The 20,204-nt window shown below is 37.5% G+C and overlaps 3 protein-coding genes across 8 annotated transcripts; 2 read left to right on the plus strand and 1 right to left on the minus strand.

Annotated features, from left to right (window-relative positions):
* The first annotated feature begins 460 nt into the window (after positions 1 to 460).
* On the plus strand, positions 461 to 9,120 carry LOC123212284. 4 transcript variants are annotated; one of them, XR_006501519.1, is made up of 5 exons: positions 461 to 898; positions 2,401 to 2,769; positions 2,852 to 7,173; positions 7,510 to 7,851; positions 8,807 to 9,120. XR_006501519.1 is itself a non-coding variant. In XM_044631375.1 (4 exons), exons 1-3 carry the CDS (start codon positions 728 to 730, stop codon positions 7,133 to 7,135), a joined length of 4,824 nt encoding a protein of 1,607 aa, XP_044487310.1. In that variant the 5' UTR covers positions 461 to 727; the 3' UTR covers positions 7,136 to 7,173; positions 7,510 to 8,155. The 4 variants fall into 4 exon arrangements, 1 of the variants encoding a protein (XP_044487310.1); XR_006501521.1 differs by having other exon boundaries at positions 7,510 to 7,575; XR_006501520.1 differs by lacking the exon at positions 8,807 to 9,120 and having other exon boundaries at positions 7,510 to 7,575; positions 7,702 to 8,155.
* Positions 9,121 to 9,207: 87 nt separating this feature from the next.
* Positions 9,208 to 14,193, minus strand: LOC123212285 (rac-like GTP-binding protein ARAC8). Its single transcript, XM_044631377.1, has 8 exons — positions 13,746 to 14,193; positions 13,284 to 13,371; positions 13,051 to 13,160; positions 12,903 to 12,966; positions 11,079 to 11,143; positions 10,919 to 10,984; positions 10,155 to 10,252; positions 9,208 to 9,566 (listed from the first exon to the last, which is right to left on the minus strand). Exons 1-8 carry the CDS (start codon positions 13,848 to 13,850, stop codon positions 9,527 to 9,529), a joined length of 636 nt encoding a protein of 211 aa, XP_044487312.1. The 5' UTR covers positions 13,851 to 14,193; the 3' UTR covers positions 9,208 to 9,526.
* A 1,361-nt stretch (positions 14,194 to 15,554) lies between these two features.
* On the plus strand, positions 15,555 to 20,202 carry LOC123211519 (protease Do-like 9). Of its 3 annotated transcripts, none has more exons than XM_044630299.1 (9): positions 15,556 to 16,362; positions 16,889 to 17,088; positions 17,180 to 17,360; positions 17,527 to 17,718; positions 17,879 to 18,111; positions 19,199 to 19,300; positions 19,391 to 19,441; positions 19,525 to 19,540; positions 19,750 to 20,202. In XM_044630299.1, exons 1-9 carry the CDS (start codon positions 15,747 to 15,749, stop codon positions 19,830 to 19,832), a joined length of 1,674 nt encoding a protein of 557 aa, XP_044486234.1. In that variant the 5' UTR covers positions 15,556 to 15,746; the 3' UTR covers positions 19,833 to 20,202. The 3 variants fall into 3 exon arrangements, 2 of the variants coding, with proteins under 2 accessions (XP_044486234.1, XP_044486233.1); XM_044630298.1 differs by having other exon boundaries at positions 15,558 to 16,362; positions 19,525 to 19,629; XR_006501431.1 differs by lacking the exons at positions 19,525 to 19,540; positions 19,750 to 20,202 and having other exon boundaries at positions 15,555 to 16,362; positions 19,177 to 19,300; positions 19,391 to 19,447.
* Positions 20,203 to 20,204: the final 2 nt, after the last annotated feature.

Below are 20,204 nucleotides of genomic sequence, written 5' to 3' on the forward strand. Positions count from 1 at the left end.
TTGAAGGAACTATTGTGCATGTGTCTTTTTTGTAATCCAAATTTCAAGGAACAGTAAGCCCATCTTTCTGGGGTTGAAACTGATGTTACATTGTATCGAAATAGAATTTGTCGATTCAATCAAAGCAATCTGAGCAACTCCTTTCTCATAATTAATTGCCGAGGCTGGACCAATCTAATTACTTGCACCAAAGCCATGACAATGACAAGTCTGTGTTTAATACCAAGACTTGTCATTTCTTCAATTTTAAATAAAATAAAAATAAAAATAAAAGGTAAATAAATGAATTTATTAAAAGGAAAAAATGATACCAAAACACACAAAAAGAAAAAGGGTGAAATTTGCCAAATTTGTCACAAGGCTGACGTGGAACTGTCAAACCAATAACAACTCACCAAGTAAAACACGTACACATCTGCTTTTTGCCGTCTCTCTCATTCATTGTTTTGTTTCGTTTTCTCGCTTCGGGCTACTTTCTCTCTCTAGTTCTCTGTTTCTTTTCGAAGAGGAGAAGTGAGGTCAATCGTTTCGTCGCCTTTCTTTCTGGATCTCGTCTTCAGTTAGATCAGTTTTACATTTGGGATTGGGGTTTAATTTTTTTATTTGTTTAGGTGTTTGATGATCTAGGGTTGGGTTGGGTGTGCTTAAAATCGTGAATAGGTGACAAAAGGAAGGGGTAAAAAAAGGGATTGATGGTACTCGTTTTAGGGCAAAATGCAAGGGTATCATGCGTATTCGTCTGCATGGATGGCGAGCTGGTGAAGGGGAAGACCGCCAGAGGAAACGGCACATGTGGACTGTCCCTCCACGTGGCTCCCCGATTTTAGATGCACTTGCTCATGGTGCTGCCTCTCCTCCTTTGTCTTCTTCTCCCAATTCAACTACTTTCTTTTCTCAGGTATTCACTCTGTTGGGTTTTTGGGATTTTCTGGGGCTTCGTTCATTTCTGTGCAAATGTTTGAAATTCTTCTAGTTTTGTCGATTTCCTGTACTTTCTTTTAGATTGTTGATTGATTGCGGTTCCGGTATTATATAAGAGCCTCACGTTTGTAAATTTCGTGGCTGTTGTAAAATTGACGAAATTTTTGAGAATTTGGTGTTAGGGCTTAATTATGAAAATTGAAGGGAGTGAACTGATTATGTAATGATTATATTCAAGCTTTAAGGTTTTTCTCTTTTTGGTGTCTCTGGAGTTTGTTTATAACGTGTAGGCCTCTAATATGTCGGGACTTTGTGGCAGAACTGATCTAATATGATTCGTGTTAGGCTGTGCAGTTGACAACAAAACTAAATTTGCAATTCATATTCGGAATATGAATATTTCTTTTCTCTTTTGGAGATCTCATTTCATTAACCTTCTTTGGCCCCTGCGTTTTACCATTAATGAGGTCTTCTAATTTGTGTTAAGGTTTTTTTTTTTTTCACCTCCTAATTATATCAGTCTCATTTTTGGGTGTCATGCCCTTAAATATTTGGAGGATTTTGTGACAATGTACTGAAAGCTGATTCAAATTACTGTTGTAAGAATTAAATTGTCAGTAGTTAATTTTAACCAGTTCTAATATATGGCTTACTCAATCCAAATATCTTACCTGCTTCTGGTATTCCTTGGATAGACAATGGAAAATAGTGATCAGAGTGGAAAATCACTAAAATAAGGGTGATTCCGAAACAAATACATATGTTCTTTGCCATATATTATGTATATAAGTTAAAGACATGCATGCAACAATACTCTTAATTGCTAGTTGATTTTGATTTTTGATTTTTGATTTTTGATTTTCTAAACTCTTGTTATGTTTTGGGTAACTGGTGCAATAGATAATTGGGACAAGGTTAGACAGGGGATGTAAAGTTTAACAGATCTGTGTGCTGAGGCAGTTCATTATCTTATCTCTGCCTTTCTAGAGAAATCAGGAATGCTTGAATAATTAATGATTGAAGTATTTCAGTTTCTTGCCTCTTTCCACATGATATTCTTGAATAATTTTTTCATGCCTGATTGTGGATAAGTTGCTGCTTCACTGTGACATGATTTTGTTCTTCATGCACCGATCATAGTATATGATGCAACTACAACTGCTTAATAGGGACTGCTTTAATTAGGGAGATTAATTGCATTCATTCCATTTAGAAATATTTGAATCCATGGAAGTTCATGATCATATTTTATTTGATGATAGCTGCTGTTGAATGTTGCTGTTTTAGGGTTTCATAAATGAATGTAATCAGCTTTATTGATAATGAAGATAATACTGATTTTAGGGAAGACGTATCATTATAAAATTTTATGTTTTTGTGTCATTCCAAAGAGTTGGTCAATTGTGGAATTCTCTATTTTTTTTTCTCATGCTGTTAAGTCATTCTTTAGTTCACCAATCCCAAAAATATTATCCACAGGATGGACGCAAAGTCGGTGTTGGTGATTGTGCACTTTTCAAACCTCCCCGGGATTCTCCTCCCTTCATTGGAATAATTCGTTCAGTGACTGCCATTGAAGAGAATAAGTTGACATTAATTGTAACTTGGCTTTATCGACCTGCTGAAGTAAAACTTGGCAAAGGCCCATTGGAGGCTGCGCCAAACGAAATTTTCTATTCCTTCCATAAGGATGAGATTCCTGCTGCTTCGTTACTGCATCCGTGTAAAGTCGCATTTCTTCCAAAAGGTGTTGAACTTCCATCAGGAATTGGCTCTTTTGTTTGCCGGAAAGTATATGATATTACCAAACAGTGTTTATGGTGGCTAACTGATAAAGACTTTATGACTGTAAGTTTTTTACTTTTATATTTTTCTTTCTAGATACTGTTTCTGGGCTTTTTTCAGGTAATCGATATCTTTTATTTTGCAGGACCGACAGGAAGAAATAGATCAGCTATTGCACAAGACTCGTGTAGAAATGCATGCAACAGTGCCACCAGGTGGTCGTTCCCCAAAGCCTATGAATGGTCCAACTTCAACTTCACAATTAAAGCCTGGTTCTGATGGTGTGCAGAATAGTGCTTCCTCTCATCCACCACAAGTTAAAGGGAAGAAAAGGGAGAGGGGAGATCAGGGCTCTGAGCCTGTTAAACGGGAACGTTCTTCAAGAATGGAGGATGGGGATTCTGGTCACAATAGATCAGATTGTCTAAAATCTGAGATTGCCAAATTTACTGATAAAGGAGGACTTGTAGACTATGATGGCGTAGAGAAATTGGTGCAGCTCATGATGCCTGAGAAAAAAATAGATTTGGTTTGCCGATCAGTGCTTGCTGGTGTGGTGGCTGCGACAGACAAATTGGATTGCCTTAATTGGTTTGTGCAGCTTAAGGGTTTACCTGTTTATGATGAATGGCTTCAAGAGGTCCACAAAGGAAAGATTGGTGATGGTAACAGGCCCAAAGACAGTGATAGATCAATTGAGGAATTTCTCTTAATTTTACTTCGTGCACTTGATAAACTGCCTATAAATCTTCATGCACTACAAATGTGTAACATTGGCAAGTCTGTTAATCATTTGCGTACACACAAGAATTTGGAAATTCAGAAGAAAGCAAGGAGTTTAGTTGACACCTGGAAGAAACGTGTTGAGGCTGAAATGGATGCAAAACCAAATCAGGGTGTCTCCTGGCCAGCTAGACCCAGGCTTCCAGAAGTTACTCCTGGTGGGAACAGACAATCTGGTGGATCCTCTGAGGTTGCTGTAAAGAGCTTGGTGATGCAGCCTACTGCTTCTAAAACTGCTTCAGTCAAGCTTGTACCGGGGGAGACCACTCCAAAGTCAGCATTTGCATCACCGGTTTCTGTGAAATCAGTACCATCACCTACATCAGTGGGCACAAACCTAAAAGATGGACAATCTCGTAATTATGCTGTTGGTGGTACAATTGAACTTCCTTCAAATCTGGTAAAGGATGAGAAAAGCAGTGGTGCTGGTCAATCCCACAACAATAGTCAAATTTGTTCCATTGACCATTCGAAAACTGGGGGATTCTCGGGGAAGGAGGATATTAGGGGCTTTACTGCTGTTTCAGTGACTGCGAATAAGGCCTCAGCTGGTTCTTTGCGGTCTCGAAAATCTGTTAATGGTTTCCAGGGTTCAAATTTTTCAGGGGCTCAAAGAGAAACTGGGTCAAACAGAACTTCCCAGCACAGGAATCAAACTTCAGAAAGACCATCACAATCGAGTTCAACAAGTGAAAAAGCAATTGATGTACCTGTTGTTGAGGGGAGTAACCACAAGCTGATAGTTAAGATCCCTAATCGAGGTCGCAGTCCAGCTCAAAGTGGCAGTGCAGGATCTGTTGAAGACCCTCCAGCCATAAACAGCAGGGTATCTTCTCCTGTGCTTTCAGAGAAGCAGGATCAATTTGATCATAGCCTCAAGGAAAAGAATGATGCACTTGTTGGAGCTGGTGAGGGAGATGGGACACCTTCTATTGCTCCTGATGATGAAGGCTGTCAGATTGGTGATGATGCAAAGGCATTTACTGAAATATTGAAAGATTCTTCTATACCATCAGGAAAAGAACATAAAAATACAAAGTGGCAACAAATTCCTTTCAGTGCTTTGGTTAAGTATTCTGAAGTTGCTGCATCTACCCCAGTTGGGGATGATATTGGAATGAATTTGCTTGCAAGTGTGGCTGCTGGAGAGATGTACAAATCTGATATAATTTCACCGCCTAGTTCTCCACAAAGAAACACTCCTGTACATGAGCAACTTTGTGATGACAATGATTCAAGAGTACAGTCATCTCCGGGAGCTGATCTTTCACTAGAACATAGTCAGTCTATTGATGGTGCTGACGATGAACATGATAAGCAGGTTGATCGTACTTTGCCGGCCAAGAATGCAAATGCTAATGAGGAGAAATCTGCAAGAGATCCAACTGGACATATAAATATTTCTCCAATGGATTTGCCAGAGACTGGAAATTCTTTTCCAGAGAACCATGAGAATTTGAAACAGGAAATAAAGGGGCAGATCTCAGACGCAGCAGCCAAAGATCTTGCGGGAAATGCAGGTAGTAGAGTGGAAGTAGATGGAATTCCAGGTGCTAAACAAAAGATGAGTAGCTCTTTTTTAACTGTGGATACGATCTCTGAACCTGGTGTAAAAGTTGAGAATGAAGCCCTTGAAGGATCATCATCATATCAAGCTTCAGAAATTGATGGTGAGAATAAGAAAGATGTGAATGATGGATTTAATAGCATACAGACAGAACAAAAACTTTCTCCTGTGGCAAAACACTTTGACTTTGCGAAAGAAATGGATGTGAAAGTGCTGCTTACGTCTAGTGGTAAAGATATAGCTTCTGAAAATGTGGATGAAGTCAAAGCCGAAAATGTTGTTGAAGTTGATGTGACTAATCTAAATGATAGTGAAAAGCTGAAAACTGAATGGAGAAGTAAAGCTCCCATGACTTGCAAGGATGAGAATGAACCGAATTTGGGCTTAGCCGACTCTGTTAACAAGTGTGAGCATGTTGAGGAATCTGTTGAACGCAATGAGGTTAAAGAGCGTCATTGTACTGGTCCAGCTCCTCCAGAGGCATCCCCTGACTTGCAAGGGCAAGAAACAGGACAGCATGTGAAGCTGGGGGAACCTAAGTTGGCTGGGAGTGAGGGAGATGAAGCAGAGGTGTCTTCATCAACCACTGCTGATACATCTTTCTCTGCTGCTGGTGTGACTGACAAAGAAGCAAAAGTTGAATTTGATCTAAATGAAGGTTTTAATGGGGATGATGGAAAAGATGGGGCCCCAGAATGTTCAGGTGCTGTGCAACAGTTGATTAGCCCATTGCCTTTCCCGATTTCTTCTGTCTCTAGTAGCCTTTCGACATCAATTACAGTAGCTGCTGCTGCAAAAGGGCCTTTTGTTCCACCGGAAGATCTTCTGAGGAGTAAAGGGGCACGTGGTTGGAAGGGGTCTGCGGCAACAAGTGCATTTCGTCCAGCTGAACCTAGAAAGGTTCTAGAGATGCCGTTTGGTGCAACTAACATACCTCTTTCTGATGCCACTCCTGGAAAACACAGTCGCCCTCCATTGGATATTGACTTGAATGTACCAGATGAGAGAATATTTGAGGATTTGGCTTCTCGGGGCTCTGCTCAGGATACATTTTCTGTATCTGACCTTACAAATAATCGTGATGTGTCACATGAACAGATGGGTTCTACACCTGCTCGTTGCTCTGGTGGACTTGACCTTGATTTGAATAGAGCTGAGGAGCTTACTGATAATTTCTCAACAAGTAACGGTCATAAAGCAGATTTTCCTGTTCTTCCTGTCACATCATCATCAGGTGGTCTTTTCAATGGTGAAGTGAGTGTTCGCAGGGACTTTGATTTGAATGATGGACCTGTTGTTGATGAGATGAGTATGGAACCAGCATTGTTTAACCAGAACACCAGAAGCATACCACCCCTGTTTAACCAGAACACAAGAAGCATACCACCCCAGCCACCGGTTTCTGGCCTTCGGGTGAATTCTGCAGATTCAGGAAACCTTGCATCACGGTATCCCAGAGGGAACCCTTATTCAACCATCACAGTTCCATCATTGCCTGATAGAGAGCAGCAGCCTTTTCAAATTGTTGCACCAGGGGCACCCCAAAGGATGTTGGCCCCCCCTTCTGGTGGCAACCCGTTTGGTCCTGATATTTACAGGGGGCCAGTATTGTCATCTTCTCCTGCAGTTCCCTTTCCATCTACTCACTTCCAGTATCCTGTCTTTCCCTTTGGAAGCGCCTTTCCTCTTCCATCAGCCACTTTCTCTGGTGGTTCAACAACATATGTGGATTCATCATCTGGTGGGAGGCTATGCTTCCCTGCAATCAATTCACAAATATTAGGACCAACAACTGCAATCCCATCTCATTACCAAAGGCCTTATGTAGTTAGCCTCCCTGATGGTAGCAACAGTTCTAATACTGACAGTGGCTGGAAATGGGGAAGACAGGCTCTAGACTTAAATGCAGGGCCTGGAGTCCCAGATATAGAAGGTAGAGATGAGACATCACCTCTTGTGCCAAGGCAACTATCTGTTGCTAGTTCACAGGCCATGGCAGAAGACCAAGCAAGAAGCGTTCTGAAGAGGAAGGAACCTGAAGGAGGATGGGATGGCTACAAGCGACCTTCATGGCAATAGGAATGCATATTTCATCATTTGCTGACCCATGAAATCTTGTAAGTTCTTCATTTATGTTCTCCATGCATGTGCAATATTTTTTTGCCTATTGACAGTAGTCCAACTTAATATGTGACTTTGTGCTGAGTTAGCTAGTATTGGCTCTAAGCTGGATCCCACCTTTAATCAACTAGGAAAGAAATAGGAAATTGATTTTTGAGATGTCTGACTTCTTTTGCCGCCTTCAAATTTAAAATAGACGTGCTTCTCTTCTTTTTTTAGGGGTGAAATATCATTCTTATGTATTGTCTTGTATTCTTGTAGATGCCCTTTGTTCGTAAAATTTTATTTTGGCTCCTATTTGCTTCTTTTAATGTCCTTTTTGTTTTCTCCAGTTCTTCAAGGATGGGCAGTGGCTAACCCCCAGAGGTTGACTAACTTTTGCTCTTGGAGGTTGGGTGGTAAGTGAGTTATTTGATGTTGTCCATAGTCTCCGACCCCCACCCTTCTGCTGTATCAACTTTGTCGTAAAGATCTGTTTGGGTCTACAAGCTGTTTGTTCGTTGAATTTGTTCTGGGTGGTGCAGATCAGCATCCTTCTTGTAGATATTTTAACTGTTGGAAAGCATGCACTGTGCTGCCTAGATATTCAAATTTGGTGCCCAAGAGGTGTTTATGCATCCAGAAAATACTGCTGGACCCAGAGTCACCCTCCTTTTCCAATCCTTATTATGGAGGTTGAGATGATCTGCTTTATGCAGAAAGCCCTTTTGTACTTTGACGTTAATTTATCTTTCTTTGCTTCTTCCCAGTTCGTTTTCTTTTAATCACCTATATATAAGCAGAGTGGTCACTGAATTTTGATACTCAAAGCTTTTCTTGATCTGGCATGGTTTAGTTGCTGTGGTTGATCTTGTATTCTTGTCTTAGCTTATTTTATTTATTAACCCTCATTGTAGTTCATCTACTGTGTTCTAAATATGTGCCCATTTTAGCTATCAGAAATAAGATTGCTTATAATCATCCTGATTACTGACAACATTTCTTTTGTCCAAGCTTGTGCATTTTGTCTGCAAATTGCATCTTTGTTATCATTTTGGATTTGATGGTTGCTATGATTGTCAATGGACTTGCCTGTGAAGATGACTCTGGTAACATGGAGAAATTGAACTACTTGTTATAAAGATTCCCTTTGATAATGTTGTTCAGTTGGGTCCAATTGTCAAAATTTTTTTTAATGCCTAATTTGAAAATTAAACTTTGACGAATGTTGATGCTATGTGATATTTTTGGCGTAGTTACTCATGGTATAATGAATTCTATGGTTAAGTTTACTGGATTTTGATTGTTGCTGGTGGTGATGAAGTCTTGATCCTGGAGAAATTTCATAAATGAATGAAATTCAGGTGCGAATTATTGATCTGAAATCTTGGAGAAAGATCAGGTTTGATTTTTCAAATGTTTGCGTTTATTGTTGGTGATCTGTCACTCTTGACACTCCATCATAAGCCATTAATGTAACCTGGTAGACAAACAAAATGTTGTTTTTAAGACCCCACTGGTTCTTGGTATCTGTTTCTCCATAAACCCATCTAGGTTTAGTCATGTTAGATATTGCTTGGCAACACCAGAATATTGAATGTAGGCTTTGTTCTGATGTCTATTTATGATTTCTTTTTTGTTTTTATTTAGGCATGACCAGGATCACAGAGAGGGGAATCAATGGCAGAGATTGAAATTGAATGATGAAACAAATGAACGGATGTCCCTTTTCTGTTTTTCTGCCACATTTTGCTTGATGGGCAGGATTCTATGTTTAAGGCCACCATAATTTGCTTGGTTCACAATGGATACATTTTGGCACCAAGGACATCACAAATTATACATCTCTTTGTCAGCAAATATATTTTGCGATGGTGAATATTTGTGGATGGTCTTGATCCTGTTGAAATATGGATACATATGTTCACTGCATGATTATCATAGCAAATGCCTTTTCACTCTAATCTGTCTTTCACCAATAGCAATCCAGACTGCAGAAATGAACAAGTCTCTTGCAACAAACTCAACTTTCATGGTTCGCTACCGTTAACTAAAAACAAGCACAGCTATAATGCAAATTCTCATTAACACAACTGAGCCTTTTAACTCTACAGCAAATTTAACAAACATATACATCAGTGTCTCGAGAACATCTTTTCTTCACAACGAATAGATGACACAATTATAAAACGCATGAAACAGCTGCAAAGTGAGTGACATGTCTACCAAACAAACAGAATCTGAGATGGGTTGCATGGATGAAACCGAACAGTGAGGACGCCAACTGCTGCGTGAAGAATCTCGAGGCAGTCATCGGTAGATCGAAACAAGCTAGAAATCAATTCATAATTATTCTGATGATTAACATCTTCATTTCAGACCCACCAGGTTCCTCCCACAAAAGACATTTCTGCAAGTTCAATGATCATTAGGTAATGCCCCCAATAACAAGTACAGTAAAAAAACCCGAATAACAAAGTATATGGAAGCAGAAAAATCTCACCAAATATTTTCTCCATGTTTAAGAAAAGAGGTTCTAAAACATTCATTAGCTGTCTTTCTCATTCCACAATCTTAATACAGGCATTACATATCTAACAGCTGACATATTTATCTTCAATCTATCTACTTTGTTGATAATTATTATGGGTTTAGCCACAAGCATGTATTTTTAACATGGACTTTGCTTACTCCAAGAAGCAGGACAATAAAACTACTATTCCCAGTTCAAAACTGCTATTGCTTGTTATGAAACAATTTGAGACAGAATACGGTAGGAATAGCAAAAGAACAATTTAACTGATATCTGTAGCATTGAAAACAGTGGAAACTTTTACGCACACACAAGACGAGAAAAAACATTGATAAAATGTTAAGAGAATCTTAAACTAACATCTATCTTATTTGAAATTCCCAACAGCATATTAGAATATGATGCAAAAGAGTTATCAAGATGCAAGAACCGAGTCTTAAGGAAGACTGAAATAAAAATACTGACATTAGGCATCCCCGCTGCTGCTTTTTCTTCTTCTCCTTTTGTTTCTGTGGAGGTTTTATAACTACCCTGATTGCTGCATCAAACACTGCCTTCACATTCTGCAATGGAACAAACTCAGGTCATCTGTAACTTAGTATCAACGGTATAATACAGAGGTGTCTTTGGGTAAATTTAATAGAGACTGCCTCTAAAAGCAACCTAAGTGTGTGTTCTAGTTGTCAGGGGAATAAATCCCTGGTCCATGTTTAGGTAGGAAATTTTAAGGCAGGGTACTGGATTTATATTTTTTAAATATTAAATAAGTAAAATATATTATTCAGTCATATTGTCACTGACAGGCCAAAGTTGATCAATTTGTTTAATTTCCCATTTCAATAATCATGCAATTTATAAATTGATCACCATCATTAGTTCAATATGTGTACCCAACAGCACTGGATCATCATTTGGTACTTTCACAAAAGAAACATCTAAGTTAAATAAATTTAGCCAAGTATTCAATTGGTGTGGAAAAAATACATAGAGCCTTACTAATGGGGATATCAGCATTAAACAAGCAGAGTCAAGATCTTCAAAAACATCCACAAAAGTTGGGAGGATATCAGTTTTAGTGTAATAGCACCATAGCTATGATATTACTCATGGTAAAGACTTTGGCTCAGGAAATATTTTGTCTCAAAGGGACTTAATTTTTCTTTTGAAAATCAGACAAAATGGGCACTGCTGAGTTTTAGCACTAACTTTCCTGCCAAGAATTGACATACCTGCTGAGTTTTTGAGCTGCATTCAATGTAATATGCAGCACCAATCTGTTTACGGAGTTCCTCTCCCTGCTTATATAAGAAAGATTCAACCAAGAACTTAGTGCACCGATTGTAATGTTTCCAAGACAGAGATTAAAGCAAGTGAAAAACAAAATCATACTTGTGCAGTGGTTACAGGCACCATTCCTGGGTGATCAGCCGAATAATGTTTATCCTCGCGAAGATCTGCATGTTGTAAACCACACATTTGTTGAGCAAATTAAAGTTGATACAAATAACTGATTTACCATGATAAATAAAGATGAGTGTAAATGCAGCTCATAACTTGTTCCCACCATAATATAGGATGAGAATGCAAAAAATAAATAATAAAGTTAATAGTTATGTAAGGTGCTGCAACTTCTTGTTCATTTTAATTCAATAGACCTAGATAATACTTTTTTTATAGGAAAGTGCAGTACCATCACTTCTTTGTGGGAAGATTTGCCTTAAACTTGGTGAAAAAACTGGAAAAAAAAAAAAATGGAGTTCCCTACTGAATTGGAACACTCAAAAATAATGTGAAGAGAAAAGAGAATAGAAAATGGTGTTGAGCAGTCAAGAAGCAAATCAGTCCACCTTTGTATACTCATTCAGCAAATTAACTAAATACTAAACGCAGTTCTCACATCTAAATAAGGGAGATGTTTGAATACTAATTGACCACAGAGACTTATCAAAGATGAGAACAAGGAAAAACTTTCGATGAAAAATATTACAAAATTGAGGTCTTCCAGCATTATCGCAAGTGCTTACTCAAATACCTTTGTCCTATGCATCTTGTCCATGATCTAAATTATGCCTCTTGTATAAACCACTTGATTACTTGGAAATAACTTATCATATTTTCTGGGAAAACTAGAGAATTAGTATAATTTGCCTGTAGTACATGTTTGTAGTCTTCATTAATAGTCAGTTTAAGTTGAAACTGTTGATGTCTAAAGCTGTGTGTTTGACAGTCAGTATCCGAAAAGCCTTTATTTAAATAGTAAGAACCTGGACTTTTTCAAATGGTACAGCACCCAATCAAGAGTTTCTTCCTTCAACAGTAGTTAAAAATATCAAAACCTAGATTAAATCACACTACAGAGTGATTGTTGCAGCTTGAACTATGGAGATTGACAAGTTAATACTGTTCAAAAGTCCTGTCTTGGATCACACAATAAGGTCACAAACCTCAACAAATCATCAAAAACTTCACCACACTGTCTTGGATTAATGAAACCCTCTTCCTTTCATGTCTAAGGATGTGTTTGCTGTCAGATAATTTGCCACTAATTGTTTGTTCAGTGTTTCGGTAAACAACACATTTTTCTTCCTCCAGTCCTCAAATGCCTAAAAACTGAATTACCTCCATGCCAGTGCATTTGCTCTTTAACTATGTACATGAAGAAGTGATATAAACAATATTGCTTCAATTTGATATCAATAGTCTTCAGTGCTGCAAGCTTCTTTAGTTGTATTTGTTTCTATTCTACTGCTTCCCTTATAAATTATGGCCAGAATAGTGCATGCTGCTTTAGGAAAAGCATTATTTGTGATTAGGGCAGTTCATGTAGATTGCTAATCTATAAGAACAAATTACTTTATAGGTTCATCATTTGACACTCTTCTATGGACAAGATCACTATGATTTCATCTCCTATGTAAACAAGTAAATTAAAATGACAGACGAGCCATCTCAATATCCCTTGCCGTCAAATGTTATCCCTGAAACCACTGACATCTGCAGATGGGCAATAATTGGAAAACGGTAAACCCAACTCTATTATCAAATCATTCTTCATCCAAGAAACAAGATGGGATCTATCTACCAAGACATTAATAACAATGAGTGGCACTAAAGGATGATTTATTTTCACAAGCAACTGACAACAAACCAGAAATAAGTTACAAATAGCACTGCATTGGGGCAATATTATAGATTTTATGCTTTCTGACTAACCTGATTTGGTTCCAACCAATACAACTGGTACTCCAGGACAGTAATGCTGAAGTTCAGGGATCCACTGAACAGGTAATCACATATTAGAAAACGGCAATACAAGAACATATTCTCAAATGAAACAGAAACAAAATTCAGGTCAATGCACCTTTTTCAGAACATTCTCATAGCTGGCCCGACTAACTAATGAGAAAGCTAAGACAAAAACATCTGCTCCTCTGTAGCTCAAGGGCCTCAACCTGTTGTAATCCTCTTGCCCTATGATATTCATTGAAGCATACATAACGTAATAAATTGCCTAATTTGGCTGACATGCTATCTTTGCTGTAAAACAATGAAGAAAACTCATGAAGCTGTGACTGGGAATCAGAAAAATCATACCAGCTGTGTCCCAGAGGCCCAAGTTGACAGTAGTGCCTTCAGCTATCACATTTGCACTGAAGTTATCGAACACTGTTGGTATGTAATCCTGAAAAGCACAATAACCATTAAAATTCAAATTATTATAATCTACAAATAAAAAGAGCCAACCAGAACAACGAAAGAATTTCCTTCTCCTTTAATCAGTTTGTCAGAAACAGAAGTAAAGTACACATAAAAGAATGCGTAAATCATCCATGAAAATTTTAAAGGGGAAATAAGTCACAATTAATAGGCCAAAAGGCAAGTTCACACAGAAGCAAATATTTTTAATTGTTATAAAAATAAGTCATGAAAAGCACAGAAAAGCTGCCATCGCCTGAACCCAGATGCATAAAAACACTAAATAATACACCCAAAGAGGAAAAAAAAAAAAAACTGACAAACCCAGATGGATGATGTTGAAGAAGGAAGAGTACATACAGTAGGAAACTTGTTACTTGTATAGCAAATAAGCATGCAAGTTTTGCCAACAGCTCCATCACCAACTGTCACACACTTGATGAACCTTGAACCACTAGAAGCCATTGCAACCAAAAACAAAACAAACCAACAACAAACAAACAAAAAAGAGAAGAAAGAGAGGTCTTTTAAGAGTTAACAGTGCTAGTAAACACTGAAAAAACTTCCCCCACAAGAGAACATAAACAAAACAAAACAAAAGGCAGGATTGTTGGTGGACAAATTTATGAGTTCTTTGATTAGTGGTGGATCACATGATTCTCACTCATTTACCATTTCTGTAGCAATTTTCTTTACTTTTTTGGTTTTGTAATTCAAGCCTCAAGATCGGGTTTTTATTGCTTAGACGATTGTTTATTTTGATTTTTGAATTTAACTTTCCTTTTTGTTCAAAGTACATTATATACATATGTATGTATGTATAGGCATTGCATTTATTTTAGTCCCAGAATTAAATTTGAAGGCAGGCTTTTGTAGTTTATACTATAGCCTTTAAGAATTGGACAAAACACTGACCGTCTAACCCCGTGATCGTTTCCCCAGAGTGTGATAAATACAAGCCATCAATTCAGAAATATTAATAACATTTTATATTTTATTTAATTAATTGTCATTTTAATCAGTCATCAAATCAAGGACCACGAACAGGGAAATAACAGGGTAGCTTACAACCACTCACTCTTGTTTGTTTCCTGAGAAAATTGACTTGGAAAAAGAGGTCTTTGTTTATAATAAAAATGGAATCTTTTAGTTAAATATAGAGATGTTGAACCTAACATTAATTCAAAATTAGTCCTTTGGGGCCATGGACACTGGAGCTGAATCATTTAATTGTTCCTTCAAGTGGGAATTTAAAGAATTAATCAATTTAGAATTTTTATGATCCAGGATTGAAATATATGTATGAAGATGAAGATATTAAATTGATAAAAAGGAAAAAAAGGGTGGTTGGCTACTCCACTATTTGTGTATAAAGTTGACAGACAAAAGCCAATTCTAAAGCAAGAAAATGGGGCAGGGAGGGACTTGAATTATTGCAGGCTTCAAAAGGCAGAGGAGCTGTTCATTGAAGGTATATGTAAAAGTTAAGTAACATAATAAAGAAGGATTTGCCAAAAAGATGAAATTAAAATCTTTTTAGACTATTGACAACAAAAGTTGGTGGAGGATTCTTTGATTCTATAGTGCAGTTTCATGTAGGGCAAAGGCTTTTCTCTTTCTTTTGTGCTTATTTGGCACTACCCAGTTGCATTTTGACAATTATTTATCTCTTTTTTAGCAGTTTTTCATTCATCATGAGACTAAGAAACTCTTAACAAACAAGAATGCTTGTGCTACAATTTTTGTTCTTCTTGTTATTAATTCACAAAGGCTCAGCAACACTATAATGGCACCAAATCTAAGGATCTTTGGTGAACATTTAAATGCAATTATAAACAATCTTCCAACCTTAATTTTAGCTTCAAAAGAATATTAGGTGTATTTATAATAAGTACCGATTTTGTGATTGGGTGATTTTAAATTAAGATAAAATAATATTTAATCATATGATAATAAAGTATTTATTTACCTATTTTATGTATTCAAAGTATATACATACAACATTATTCTTATTCAAATTCGAATTAATTTTAACTTATAACAAGGAAATCCTAATACATAATTAAAAGCCCATTATATTGGCCCAAAATGAATTGTGGGTCATCAGCCCACCCCAACTATTTACAATTTTCTTTCTCTTCTTCCCTCCTCCCAAGTCACTGACTGTAATTAAATTCTTAATTATTTACAATATTCCTTCTCTTCTTCCCTCTTCCCCAAGTCACTGTAATTAAATTCTTCTTTCGAAATCCTTCTTCCTTCCTCTCTCCCTCCTTGCCTCTGTCAACCATATGAATAGATTGGAAATCTTTTCCATTGTTTGAATCTAATTGAATATAACGCTTTACTTGATATCCCAAAATGTCTCAAGTTAAACCTAAACGTGGCCGCAAACCTAAAGTCCCCACCACACAAGAAACCCTAGATGCTCCCTCCACCTCCATTATCGCCTCCTCCGCCGTCATGGATGACGTTTTCTCCGTTTCTAATGTTGAAATAATTCCCACCACTAATCCTTCCACCCTCGCCACCGCCACGACGATCTCGACAACCAGTACCAACCACCAGAAGCATCCAGATCACCGTCCTCGCCGAGGCCGTCCTAAGAAAATTCTGAAACACGAAAACCCGGAGGAGAAACCGCCCCCACTTCCGCCCATTTCCACCTTGGGGGTTTCTTGGCCGTTTGAAAATGGCGGGGATTCTGTTGGAGGGGGGCCCGCCGTGGCCAGAGTCGTACCGGCTATGGACGCTGTTGTGAAGGTGTTTTGTGTCCACACGGAGCCAAATTTTTCGTTGCCGTGGCAGAGGAAGCGACAGTACAGTTCGAGTAGTAGTGGGTTTGTTATTAGTGGTCGGAGGGTGCTGACAAATGCACATTCTGTGGAGCATTACACGCAGGTTAAGCTCAAGAAAAGAGGCTCCGACACTAAGTACTTGGCTACTGTGCTTGCTATTGGGACAGAGTGCGATATTGGTATGGGATGTTTTTTTAGCTTATTTCTGGAAAGTTATTTGTAGTTGAAAGTTGGAAATCTTTCTTAACTAGTTATAGAGTCCGGTGTAGTTGCTTCAGTTTTTATGTTACCTGATCAAAGATAAATTTCGAATCATTGATATCATATATGGGATCCACTTCTTACATATCTTAACATTGGGATCCGCTTTATAGGCCATTCTTTGAATAAAGTTAGTACTTAAGCTATGATGTTATAATTGGGAAATTTATGTGATTAGGATTGTTATATTGTTTGAACAATAGAATTGGTTAGTTTCATTGAGTGCAAGAATTGTTTGGTGAATATTATAAATAGTCTAGAGGAACTAAAATGTGGAAACATGTGATTGTTATGCTTAAAAAGAGGATGGTAGGTTTCATCATTCATGAGTGTATTTTGTGAGATTGAAGTTCTCTTGTTATTACTGAATGTTGTAAATCTTTCTAACTATGTTTGGATGATATTTGGTGTTGAATGTGAGTTTTGGTTTGCAATATGTGGCAGCCATGCTTACAGTCAATGATGATGAATTTTGGGAAGGAGTATCACCTGTGGAGTTTGGAGAATTACCTGCCCTTCAAGATGCTGTAACAGTTGTGGGTTATCCAATTGGAGGAGACACCATTTCTGTGACTAGTGGTGTTGTATCACGTATAGAGATCCTATCTTATGTTCATGGGTCGACTGAGCTCTTGGGACTACAGGTTTTGGGATTACATTTCAGGATATTGGTTGATTTGTTGCCAGCCATCTGAGATATTGTTCTCATATCTGTTCCTGCTCTTGCTTTTGCAGATAGATGCTGCTATAAATTCTGGAAATTCTGGTGGGCCTGCCTTTAATGATAAAGGCAAATGTGTAGGCATTGCGTTTCAGTCTCTTAAGCATGAAGATGTGGAAAATATAGGTTATGTCATACCAACGCCAGTCATTATGCATTTCATCCAGGATTACAAGAAGAATGGAGCATATACAGGTTACTTGGTTACATACTTGACATGCTTGCTTGTTTTCAGATTTTTCTGGTTTGATTACTGTACTTTTTTTTATATGTAATTAAGTTTAATCTTTAAATTGTTATGGTATATGCTGCTTTAGCATCTCTTGCACTGAATCTTATGCACTTTATTTACACAACATAGGGTTCCCTATTCTTGGAGTTGAGTGGCAGAAAATGGAAAATCCTGATTTGCGTATGGCAATGGGCATGAAACCTGAACAGAAAGGTGTTCGTATCCGAAGAATTGATCCTACTGCACCAGAGTATGAGATTTTGAAACCATCAGATATCATTTTAAGCTTTGATGGGGTTGATATTGCCAATGATGGAACTGGTAACTGTAGATTTCTCATTATGGTGGTTTGTATCTGATATATGCATATTTATTCTTTTATATGCATGTTCATATCTTAGTTTTGTGTGACAATTGAAATACTTCCAATCGGTGCTCTTAGTGACTTGGTTCATACCTCCCTTGCTTGATGAATTTTCAGTCCCATTTAGGCATGGAGAGCGCATTGGCTTTAGTTACCTAGTCTCTCAAAAGTATACTGGGGATACTGCAGCGGTCAAAGTTCTCCGTGATTCCAAGATTCTTAATTTCAACATGAAGCTTGCCACACATAGAAGGCTTATTCCATCTCACAACAAAGGGAGGCCGCCGTCTTATTACATTATTGCAGGATTTGTTTTTTCAACAGTGTCTGTTCCATATATTCGCTCTGAGGTGTGTATTCTACTCTAATACCAGTGTCCATTTTGTATATAGGGTCCTGGTCTAGAACAATGACTTGAAAGCTGCTGCTCCTCACATATATTCTCTATGCTTTACTGCTGCTGTATGATCCTCGTAATGGTTCCAAGCTCATTTGCTTGGATCATTGTTGAATATGATGTGGACGATTCCTTCTTTATTCATTCTTGAAATTCTTAACTAATGGTCATTTCTAGTTTGAAAAATTTTGTTTTGTTATGCATAAGATTCCTTAGCATTGTTCAGTAAGTACTGACAATTTTTTGCATTGCTGCATGAACATATTAGCTGATTGATATTGTATATTTGTGTGTAAAAGTGAAATAAAATTGGTGCTAACTGCTCCAATATGTATGAAAACTCTGTTCTTCCTTTTCATTTATCCACATCATCATATATTCTTTGTAAATTGTAATCTCAGATGATAACTTAATTGTATGTCCTTAGGGCCTTCTTGATGTCTTGGCACCAATTCTGGACAAACATCTCTGCTATTGATTTGCACTGAAAGATCAAAATTCTGTAACTGATTTAGAAGAAAAATGAGGAATTTCTTGCTTAATTATTGAAATTGTACAATCTGTTTTCTCCCAAAGGTTTCCATTAGTTCCCATGATTTTGTACAATTACATTTGAGTGTGTTTATCCATTATCACAGTGACTAGTGAGGCTGTAGAAGGTCCTCCATCATATTATTCTATGGAATGCTTAGTAATACCTGTCTGCTATTTCACATCATCTCACTATTTTCATTCCCTCCTTTTAGTATGTGTAATCAGGATATGTGCAGTCAGTTACTTTTATCTAAATAAAGAAACATGTAGTTTTAATTATGCCTATATTGTCTCCATTTCTTGAGAGGTTTAATGTAACTTGTTTAGATGTTTTTCTAAGGAAGAAGCTGATGTTTTCATTCTGCCTATGCCATTGTGACTTCTGTTTTCTGTAAACTTTTGCTGCTACTTTGTTTAATTTTTCTTTCTATTAGGATCATTTTATGTCTTGTTTGTGATTGTGAATGTTCTAACGTGCTGTTAGTTCTTTTTCCATATATGTGCAGTATGGAAAGGATTATGAATATGAAGCCCCTGTCAAGCTTTTGGACAAACTCTTATATTCCATGCCACAATCGCCGGATGAGCAGCTTGTTGTGGTTTCTCAGGTTTTTTTTACTCTCTCTTGGCTACAAAGAATATGATGAGGTTTTACGTTGATCCTCTCATTCTAACTGTTTCCTGAACATTTGTGGTAGGTGCTTGTGGCTGATATTAATATTGGATATGAGGAAATTGTTAACACTCAGGTGAGGAATGAAAATCTGTCACAGCTGCTTTGTTTTTGTTCGATAGCTTGATATGTCAGTAGTTAAATACTGAAACTGTGCAGGTTCTTGCATTTAATGGTAAGCCTGTGAAGAATTTAAAGTGTTTGGCGGACATGGTAGAGAACTGCGATGATGAATTTTTGAAATTCAATCTAGAATATGATCAGGTCCTTATCTTTCTCACTCACCCTGTGTGTGTATGGGGATATCCACGTTGGACATTGATCTGTTGGGTATGTATAGATATAATGTTACTCATTTGTTGATGTAAGTGTCGTTGTATGCAGATAGTGGTCCTCCGCACAAAGACTGCAAAAGCAGCCACCCTGGATATTCTTACAACCCATTGCATACCTTCAGCTATGTCTGACGACCTCAAAAAATGATTTTGGATTATAAGTTAGGTTCACTGAAATTGGTATCTATCAGACTCAGTTGTCAAATATCACTGCAAAATTTAGTTTCCAGCAAGATCTGGAAAGAAATTTCAACTTCTGCCGGGTGGAGTTGCATGCCATACATAAAAAATTGCTTGGATTCACTATGAAGCCTCGGACACTAGGGCGAGGGTAAAGCTCACCTAGATACAGTTTGAAAAAATTGAGTGGATGGAGACCTTTTTTTTTTTCTTTTATTCATATATTATTTCTGGAGAGAGCTCAGCCATTTGTAATATTGATAGATTATTTTTTGTTTGTTGGAAAAAAACAAAAAAGAATGCAACCAAAAGTTTGAGAACATT

The sequence above is a fragment of the Mangifera indica genome, chromosome 3 (assembly GCF_011075055.1).
Source record: "Mangifera indica cultivar Alphonso chromosome 3, CATAS_Mindica_2.1, whole genome shotgun sequence".
NCBI lineage: Eukaryota > Viridiplantae > Streptophyta > Magnoliopsida > Sapindales > Anacardiaceae > Mangifera > Mangifera indica.